At 46.6% G+C, this 10,643-nt stretch overlaps 1 protein-coding gene across 1 annotated transcript in view; it reads right to left on the bottom strand.

The window, feature by feature from the left end:
- asap3 (ArfGAP with SH3 domain, ankyrin repeat and PH domain 3) overlaps window positions 1-8,888 on the bottom strand; it is a 20,269-nt gene extending 11,381 nt beyond the window's left edge. The window contains exons 1-5 of the mRNA XM_080011987.1: window positions 8,761-8,888; window positions 5,307-5,379; window positions 1,392-1,537; window positions 606-724; window positions 237-359 (exon numbers count right to left, since the gene is read on the bottom strand). Coding sequence (XP_079868113.1) covers window positions 237-359; window positions 606-724; window positions 1,392-1,537; window positions 5,307-5,379; window positions 8,761-8,886 — 587 coding nt within the window. The 5' untranslated portion in view covers window positions 8,887-8,888. The remainder of the gene's footprint in view (window positions 1-236; window positions 360-605; window positions 725-1,391; window positions 1,538-5,306; window positions 5,380-8,760) is intronic.
- Between the last annotated feature and the right edge of the window lie 1,755 nt (window positions 8,889-10,643).

Genomic DNA, 10,643 nt, shown 5'->3' with positions numbered 1-10,643 from the left:
TCTCTCTCTCTCTCTCTCTGCTCTTATCAAACCAGTTAATGGTAGAGAGACTTTGGCAGCGCGTCGCAAGAGCAAAGGATATATAAACCGAGTGTGTTCAGCCAGCTCAAGGAATGAAACTGAGCGACGGTTAACCTCATCAGCCCTGTTTCGGAGTCGCGTTCCACTAACGACTCATTATCCCCCACAATGAAAGATAACGAACTTCTGTGATGCATTGTGCCTGAGCACGTCACTCGAAGCCCGGTTGAAAGTCCGGTGGAACGGAGCTTTGTCTTTCGTCTATAAACAGCGCAGGCTTCTTCCCCTGCTTGTGCTGCTGGAAGAGATTTTGGCACACGCCCCGGTCTTCCCTGAAACTGTCCAAGACCACAGAGTTCACCTGCACATATTAACTCAGAGAGAGAGAGCGAGAGAGAGAGAGAGAGAGTGAGAGGGAGAGTGAGAGGGAGAGTGAGAGAGAGAATTTAACCTGCTTGCATTGTTTTGGTTGGATTCCAGAATCTGAGGTCACGGAAAAAAAAAAAAAAAAAAAGAAAAACAAAAAAAGAAAAAGCCTGGAGCTTTGACACACGGAAATACCGACTCCTAAAGCTCGAGCACACGTGTTACTTTTTGAGTAGGGGTCCTTAAATCTTAGTTGAGGTATCTGGCCGTATTTCCCTTGGCCTTGATTGACAGCTGGGGGCTCTACGGTGTCCACGCCCTTTCCACACATGAAGATCTGGGATGAATTATCGTCACCATGGAGACTATCAGTGGGAGGGTTCGAGACTGTTCCAGGTTTTGGAGACTCCTGAGTGTGCAGCAGCTGAAAAAACCCTCCAATGCGCGCACGCACACGCGCACACACACGCGCACGCGCGCACACACACACACACACACACACACACGGGACTAATTTGGGGGGTCTCCCGCCACGCAATGCCCTTAGACCTTCCAGCTGTGGCACTCCACGCATGATTCGGGTCATTGGGCGTAGACCCACTGAGGCACCGTAAAAGGGAGATTAATGATTTCAATATCATGGTTACGGTAAATCACACCTTAAGGCAGTGTGTGTGTGTGTGTGTGTGTGTGTGTGTGTGTGTGTGTGTGTGTGTGTGTTTTTGTGTGTGTAGAACCACTCTGCATTCACACAAGATCTGTATATAGGTTAGGTATACAGGAAGTTCTAGCCTCAGGAGGTGAGTACATTAGAGGAGGAGCGGTCCTAGAGGGGGACAGAGAAGCCGCGGGCGACCGAACCGGCAACCCCACGGCGCCAATGTGTCGACTTTCGATACAGGTTCTGATTCCGACGCGGCGCCGCGGTCGCGGGCGGCTAATTTTAGTTGAGCTTCCACCCCTCCCCACCCCTGGTTTCCTCTCCTCCCGGGGTCTCCCCTTACCAGATTCTTGAAGAGTGCCGTGACCTCTCTGGTAAACACGGCCAGGTTGAGGAAGCCCGTGGAGACCTCGTTGTTGTCCTGGGTCAGGTGACTGTTGCCCAGGTTCTCCAGCAGCTCGATGTACTGCTCCTTGTTCTCCACGTGGGCTGAAACACAGACGCGGGCTCCAGTTGAAAGCACGGGACAGAGATCCAGACATCCGGGCCCCGGTTCGGTCTCGGCGTGTTTGCGCCCGGCCTGCGGCCCGAAACGGAGCCCGTTTCCAACTTAAACCACGGCCAGGTTCTTGACCCCCTTGTCGGGTCTCGATCCCAAAACAGATATATTTTTTTTTTTTACGCCGACGGACTGAAAGGTAAATTGCCAGCGGGGATCCGAAGCCTAAGCGTATAAATACATCTTTAAGGACATTCTCAACCAACGAGCAGAGGCATACTTGACACGTGAGACATCGAGCATTGAAGGTCGACGTCGACTGCAGCTAAAAGGTTGATGCATCCGCTGTAGACTAAGCAGACGGAAGAAGAAATAAACAGAACCAAGGCAGCCAAAGTCCCCTGTCGTAGTTTGGACTTGGAGAGCGGTACAAAGCTTTTGGTTTAATGGCTGCGGCCGGGAGACGAGAAGGATTAATGTCGACGAACAGAAAGGGACGGGGAGCGCAGCCAGGCAGAACAGAACGGTGACTTTATGCAGGAAGTATGGAACCGTTGGTGGTAGAGCCATAGTGTGTGTGTGTGTGTGTGTGTGTGCGTGCGTCCGCGCGTTGTTTTGTGTTTGTCGTGCGGTGGTCGGGGAAAAGAAGAAGAAAAAGGGAAATCTCCTGGCATTTATCTGCAGAAACCACCGGCCACATCTTGGCAGAGGTGACAGAAGGCGGTGGTCGGTTGGTTAGCGGAATTAGAGAGCCAAGGAAGTGCATGTGTGTGTGAGACGGTGCAAGCGTGTGTGTGTGTGTGTGTGTGTGTGTGTGTGTGTGTGTGTGTGCGTGCGTGTGCATGTGTGTGAGTCAGCCTGCTGCCGTACATGAAAAGCATCAGCGCTGATTGAGGGGTTCAGCGGGGGGGGGGGGGGGGGGCTCCAGTCCTGGCATTACTGGAACCGGACCATATGATTTCACTTTAATGGGAAAAAGAGAGAGAGAGAGAGAGAGTGAGAGAGGAATGGGCGGAGAAAGCAAGAGAGCATGAAAGAAAGAAATGAAACGAAATGAAAGAACGCATTGAATGGTGTCAATGCGGGAAATCAATGAAAGAAATCACTGTTGTTTATGGCGAGGGCGAAGCATCAATCGGACGTCTTGTCTGGGCCCCCCCTCGAGAAAGATCCACTTTTGCAGCACGTTTGCGACGGCCTATGCAGGTCGCAGAGAAAATTGTTCCGCACGGAAATTAAATAACCGCACAAATTTGAGGGGAAAAAAAAAAAAAAACAGTAATTTCAAGGACATGCCACATCAAATATTGACGTGCATCCAACAGAGCTGAAGCTAACGGGCTAATAACAGGACCCATCAAATCAAACACGACTTCAAAACAAACAAAAAAAAAACCCTCTGTTCGCCTCTCGGCAGCATGTGCCAGAAGATGGTCCCAGAATATAATTACAAAACAGAAGTGGATTATGGGAAATCAATGGAGCAGCTGTGTCTCCTCCTCATAGAGGTCAGCGAGTACTACTCATCCCACTACGGCCATCCTATAGCACTACTACCGATACAGTACTACTAGGATATAGTACTACTACCGATATAGTACTACTGTACTACCGATATAGTACTTCTAGGATATAGTATAACTACCAATGCAGTACTACTGCACTACCGATATAGTACTTCTAGGATATAGTACAACTACCAATAAAGTACTACTGTACTACCGATATAGTACTTCTAGGATATAGTACTACTACCGATACAGTACTACTGTACTACCGATATAATACTACTACCAATATAGTACTACTACCGATATAATACTACTAGGATATAGTACTACTACCAATATAGTACTACTAGGATATAGTATTATTACCAATATAGTACTACTAGGATATAGTATTAAAACTGATATTGTACTACTAGGATTCTGGGCGGCTGGTTGTCTGACTCACGCTTTCTCAAAACTATGAGTTCAAGCCGCTAAATGTGAAGCAGCAGACAGAGAAAAACAACTTGAGGAAATCTCTCTCTCCCTCCCTCCCTCCCTCCCTCCCTCCCTCCCTCTCCCTCCCTCCCTCCCTCCATGGTATTTTGCATTTTTTCCCCTTTTTCCTCCCGAAATAATCCAATTCCAATTATTTTTGGATTTTGCAGAAATCAAATCACATCTTAAACCATCTATTATTTTTTTTCTCTTGTTTTTACGGTTTTCTCAAAAAAAAAAATAGTCCAATTAGAATTTTGCCGGTAGTGTGGGAATCTGCAATTCTTTCAACGTCATTGCAGAATCAAGACGATGTTAAAAAAACCAAAAAACGTTAAAACTTAATACACGATGTGATCGCCCGAGCCTCCGCACACACGCACTGCAGAACCCACGCGTACTTTCTCATCAATCTAAACACAGCATTTGACCAGTAAACACGCCCCTGAACCTCCACACACCATAAAAAACCTACACACCATTTTCTTTTCAAAGTAAATACGACCTCCCCACATCCTCCACACGCCCCAAAACCAGGAGCCTCGCTCGTAAACAAGGCCGCGGTAGCCTGATGACGTCATCCCGAGTGGATTTCTATGATCTATCCGTGTGTGTAGATTGTAGAATATAAACACAGAAATTTAATTTATTGCATTGTCTGTGTGAATGTGTGTGTGTGTGTGTAAGACATTGTGTCTTACACACACACCATTTTAAAGATATATCATTTAAAAATATTTGATATGATATAGATGACGATACATTGATTTACTTTCACGATTAAAAAATGTTATAGTGCTGTTCTAAGTCAACATAGTGCCAAATAATCTGGTTTTAGAAGGTTTTTCTAGATGAGCATAAACCACCTATACCTGTGTGTGCGTGTGTATGTGTACCTGTATGTTTATGTGTGTGTATGTGTATGTGTCTGTATGTAAATGTGTACGTTTGTGTATGTGCATGTGTATGTGTGTGTGTACATGTATGTGTTTGCATGTGTAAGTACATGTATGTGTGTCGGTGTATGTATGTGTATCTGGGTGTACGTGTATGTGAGTGTATGTGTATGTACGTGCGTGTATGAATGTGTACGTATGTATGTGTATGTACGTGTACATGTGTGTACTGTCTGTATGTGTGTGTATCTGTATGTGTGTGTGTATATGTGTGTGTATGTGTATGTACGTGTACATGTGTGTACTGTCTGTATGTGTGTGTATCTGTATGTGTGTGTGTATATGTGTGTGTATGTGTATGTGAGTCTATGTGTATGTACGTGTATGTACATGTGTGTACTGTCTGTATTTGTGTGTATCTGTATGTGTGTGTGTATGTATATGAGTCTATGTGTATGTACGTGTATGAGTGTGTATGTACGTGTATGTCTGTGTATGTGCGCGTATGTGTATGTACGTGTATGAGTGCGTATGTGTATGTACGTGTATGCGTGTGTACGTGTATGTACGTACGTGTATGAGTGTGTACGTATGTATGTGTATGTACGTGTATGTACGTGTACATGTGTGTACTGTCTGTATGTGTGTGTATCTGTATGTGTGTGTGTGTGTGTGTATGTGAGTCTATGTGTATGTACGTGTATGAGTGTGTATGTACGTGTATGTATGTGCGTGTATGTACGTTTATGAGTGCGTATGTGTATGTACGTGTATGTGTATTTGCGTGTATGTGTATGTACGTGTACATGTGTGTATCTGTATGTGTGTGTATATGTGTATTTGTGTGTATGTGTGTGTACTGCCTGTACACTCACTGAGTCCAGAGGCGTGTATGGCTTTGATGGTCTTCTTCATCCTCTGCAGAGTTGTCTGGTCCATCTCCAGAGACTAAAACAAAATAAAGAGAATTGAGACGGTTAAAAACAAAGGTGTGTGTGTGTGTGTGTGTGTGTGTGTGTCTGTGTGTGTGTGTGTGTGCGCGTGCTTGTGTGTTTGGAGGTAAATAGGTGAGTCAGACAGTCTGTCAGGTGTAAGACTGGATGATGTCACTCCACACGCAATAAACTCCTGTCTGTCCCACAGTCGCTCTGCAGCTTTCTCACGCAGGGTGGAAAGTACATTTTCCAAATGTCCAAATGTCCTTTTGCCTCAAGTACATATTCATGTTTCGGAAAAACTTCCCAGTCCCACTCCAGCACATTTCAAAGCAAATATCTATTTTTACTTTTTTTATTTTTCTCCACTACATGTCTAACACAGTCACAGTATTTTAGTTTAAATAAAAAATATAGAATAACAAAAAAAAGAATCGGGATTTATATTAATATTCTTCATAATTTTTATGTATTTGTTTATAAATTATAATCTGGATCTGCACGAGCATCATCTGCATAAAAAAAAGCTGCAGTCGCACTTTAAATCGTATGATTTAAAGTTCTCGCTCGCTGTTGTATCAGCACAGTGGATACGACAGGTATTGTTCATTTTAATACCTTAACTACATTTAAGGGCGAGTACTAACATACGTTTTAGGTAGAAATGTCAACGTTGCACTTTCCCTTTGACTAGAATTATTTTACGTCGGGGTGATTCGTTTTCTACTTTTCAACTCAACTAAAAGGTCCGGGCACCAGGGCTGCATTCTGGCCTTCACTCTGCAACCTGCTTTATTCTCCTAAAAAAAACAAAACAATAAAAAAAAAAAAAAAAAAACAAGCCAGACACACGGCACCCCTCCCACATGGCACCAGAAATAACTTAAATGGACAAGTTAGAGCCCAGACTTACAGAGACACGTCCCTGTACGCCAGCATTGTTTACACACAGCCCGCTCGTTCTAATTAAAGAGACGTGGGATGGGAAAGTGATTTAGCAGCGACCGGTTTTTCCGCCGCCGCTACAATTTCCACCGTTTTGCGAGGCGGCTTTGTCGGCCCGACGGTAAAAAAATAAAAAATAAAAAGCATGGAGGAAAGAAAAAAAAAAAGGGGGGATGGTGCTGGATGGAGGAACAGGTTGTGTTTGTTGGAGCTTGTGACACATGTGAAGCTAGACAGAGAGAGAGAGACAGAGAGAGAGAGAGAGAGACACACACACACACACACACACACACACACACACACACACACACACACACACACACACACACACACACACACACACACACACACACACACACACACCTCTATTAGACAGGATCCGCACAAAGCTGCCCCACCCATCAGTGTGTTGGTGTTGAGACATCAGGGTGTATGCTTACATGACATGACAGACAGACAGGGTGACCTCCACCCTCCGACTTGCTCCTCTCATTGTCTTACACCAACCCTGACAACGTCAACCTTTAACTTCACGTCCCAGCCTCAACCGAGGCAGATACAGGAGGTTTTCCACTTCCAAATTCCACCTCCGACAGCAGTGCAGTGCATAATTTGATCTCAACAACATTCTTTTCTCGCCATGTTATACCAGGGCTCGACAAACCATAGTTGCCCCGTTGCCCCGGGCGACCGGATTGATCTTTTTTTTTGGGGGGGGGGGTCTGGCTGCCTCTTTCTATCGATCGATCGCTCGGTTTATCTACTGCTCTGTCTAAATTCTAAAATAGGAAAAATCCGGCAAACCATTTCCTTGTTCCTAGCAGATGAAAGCTGATGCACGGTTGCCAACTTGGCATCCACTTCTAAAAGTTGTTGTTATGACCGAGCGTCACTATGGAGACGGGGAGAAGTGAACTCCGAGGTCCAAGTGGTAAATCCAAAATGTAGTGACATAAGATAACGCCTCATACCGACAACACTTTCTACCCGTATAACCCATTGTACAATTCAAAGAGTTTTATGAATAATCATAACGTCTCTCTCTCTCTATCAACATAGAAGAAAGAGCGGCAACCCTCCAATGAGCAGCGTCTGCATCTGTCTCCCTGACCGCCACACACGCCCAAATATTACCAAACAGTTGACCGAGCATGTCTCCTCAGCACTGCCCACGGGGAATATGTATATAAACAATACCGCCATCTATAAAGAGGCTATATTTCGTGGCATGTGTGTGTCTGCCTGCGCTTCTGTGTGCGAATGTGCGGCATTCCGACGCTCCCCTTCCCAAAGCTGCTATTCCAGATATGTGTTTCCCAGCGCGTCACCGCCATAAACAATGATATTAGACAACATTAATAGATCAGACAGCTGCCTGGACTTATTGTCTGTGTGTTTCGCAGATGCACCGTAGACGCCGCCTAATACGTCGTTGGACTGCATTATATGCATTCGGGTGGGGAGTATTTCTTTCGCGCCGGGGATGGAACCCTTACTCTGAAAACGTGAGTCTCATCGAAAAAACAGAAACAAACCGCCGGCCCTTGTCGGCGCTCTGACGCCGACAAGGAAGTGTGTACAGTGCGGAGCAGACTTTTTGGACGTGTCTGTGTTATGACAGAGTTTCCAGCAGCTTCTCTCTCTGTTTCCTCCTCCTCCTGCTGCCGCCGCTGCTCTGCCTGCAGGGGAACTTTGGGAGCACAGAGCCAAGAGTAAAAGTGATTTCAAACAAACCCCCTCGCACACCGAGGGCGGCCCTGAAGCGCCGAGGAACTAGTTCAAACACACAGGTGCACACTCCGGCCCTCTGCAGACACGCGGCAAAGTTCACTGTGCTCCCCGTGCGCCGCCAGTGTTGTCCAAGGGCCACACTCCCAGCTTCGCCAGGTGCTGCAGGTAAAGTGCGTCACGTGTGGGTTTTTTTTTTTTTTTTTGGAAAGTCCTCTCTTTTCATTTAATAAGTTAGCTCATTCTCAATGGGAAGAAGCAAAAACATGTTTTTAATCCCACAACAACAACAACAATAATAATAAATAAATAAAAATAAACAAAGAATAAGCAGGTTTCATTGTATTACTTTCATGATTAAAATGGCTTTTTAATGCACTACCCAATCTTTACTAGAAAGTTTGACAAAAATAACACTAGTGACAATGTTTTGGGGTCCCCCCCTATACAACTAGATCCGCATCGCATCACCCACATGCTATGGTTAGAGTGGGGGGACCCCACATGACCCCGCGCCCTTTTCCCCAACAATACGTTTTTAATTTATTTAGATGCATATATATCAGTAAAAAAAAATAATAATAATAAAAGTCGATGGATAATAAGTAAAAATAAAAGCGTCTCTCCCCCTCTGCTGCACAGGTAAACGCAAACAAAAGGTGCGCGCGCCCCCGCCCCCTCCGCCTCCACCGAGCGGTGCGCGCCCCCCGGTGCCCCTCACCTCCTCCACGCAGGACACCGTGTTGCGGCAGTCGCTCATTTTCGCCTGGAACGCGGAGCTCCCCGGCGACGCCAGGTCCTCGTTGGTCAGAAACACGAAGTCCGAAATGCTGATTCGCTCCGGCATGTTTCCCCCCCGGAGCGATGGCGCTAAGCCGCTGCGTGGGGACGTGGGGACGGGGAGGGGAGGAGGGGGGGTGGCGATGTAAAGTCCGTGGAAAGTTTCAGCCCGGTGTCATTTTAATCCCGTTGAAAGGCAGAAGTCACGGCGTGTTGTTGTTCTGTTTCCCTTGTGTTCCGTGTCCGGCGTGGAGCTCCGTGGAAGCGGGCGCTGCAGAGTTGACTGAGCGAGTCCGCGCCGACGGGGTGGAATTGGCTCCGCGCGTGTGTGTGCGTGCGTGCGTACGCGTGTGCGTGCGTGTGTGTGGATTGGAGGTGTGTGCGAGGAGGAGGAGGAGGAGGAGGAGGAGGAGGGGGGAGGGAGGAGGAGGAGGAGGAGGAGGGAGGGAGGAGGAGGAGGAGGGAGGAGGAGGAGGAGGGAGGAGGAGGAGGAGGAGGGAGGGGCAGTTCCGTCGTCACGTGGGAATCTTTGTGCCGGTTGGCACGCCGCGCGCCGACGGAGGAGCGCGTGCCCTCGTCGTCCCCACGGACGCCGGCTTTTTATCGTTGGGTCCCAGACGCGTTTCCACGGCAGGGCCACTTTGGGCCCCCACCCCCACCCCTTCAAAAAAATATATATATTAAAAAAAAAATAATAATAAAAAGTTTGGGATGACAAAAAAATAAATCTTTTCATCTATATCTGCCTATAATAAACCGTTTACGTGGAGTGCAAAATCCACAACTTTTTAAACCTCAGTGACAAACTTCGCAAAAAAAAAAAAAACCCGCCCTCGTAGTACCCACCGCCCCAAAATGAACAAATAAATAAATAAATACGTTTAAAAACAATGTTTAAGATTAAAGTTGAACGGCATGGAAAAAAAATAATTTGGCTGCGGACCCGTCGCAGTTCCTTCGTGGACCCGTAGGGGGCCGCGGACCCTCGTTTGGGAACCCGACGCGCCGTTCACTCGGCAGACGGAGCTGAAGGAGAGGAAGGTGTGGCACTGGTCAGGGTGGTGGTGGTGGCGGTGGAGGGGAGGGGGGCGCATGTTGCAGCTAGGAGGATTCGAGGGCAAAGTAAGGTTTGGAACTGGGAAAAATGACTTTCATCTTTTTGTGCGGGGGGGTAACCATCACCTTCGTAACCACCTTGAGGTACTTTCAATACTCCTGGGTATTTGTTGTATATCTATTATTAACTGTACTTTTCCGGTGTCCAGGTTTATCCATAACACAACCAACATCACAATCTGCTGTACTATTAATATTGTGACTATATTCAGTGTAACATTAAAACAGCTCTCTGCCGATATAATCTTAAATATTATTATATAATATTATTATAATATATTTTATTGTATGTAATGTAATGTGTCGCATAATGCTACATGCATGTTTTACTCACTGTTTTCAGTTGAATCCTGTCTAATTTCTTTTTGCTTTGATGTTGTCTTTTGCAGCCTTCATCCCCACGGCTGCAAAAGCTAATTTCCCCTCTGGAAGATATAGACGAATATATATCTTCCATAATTACACAGGCCCAGAACGTGCTATAGTCGTATTTTATAAGCGTGGCCCTTTAATCAGCGCCCCGGCGAGCCGGGCCCTCCAGGAGAGACACGCGGCTCCGACACCCAAAAAACATCAACCGGCGTCGACAGTTTGGCGCTCCCCTTTCGGCTTCAGTTCCGAATACCTTCCTGTCTTACCCCCCTACCCTGCCGCCTTTTTTCTCCCCCGCCCGTCTGTCTGTTACTCCCCTCGATCCTCAGAGGAACA

This window comes from Zeus faber, assembly GCF_960531495.2.
Source record: "Zeus faber genome assembly, chromosome: 13".
Taxonomy (NCBI): domain Eukaryota; kingdom Metazoa; phylum Chordata; class Actinopteri; order Zeiformes; family Zeidae; genus Zeus; species Zeus faber.
This window is presented reverse-complemented; position numbering and strand designations above follow the sequence as displayed.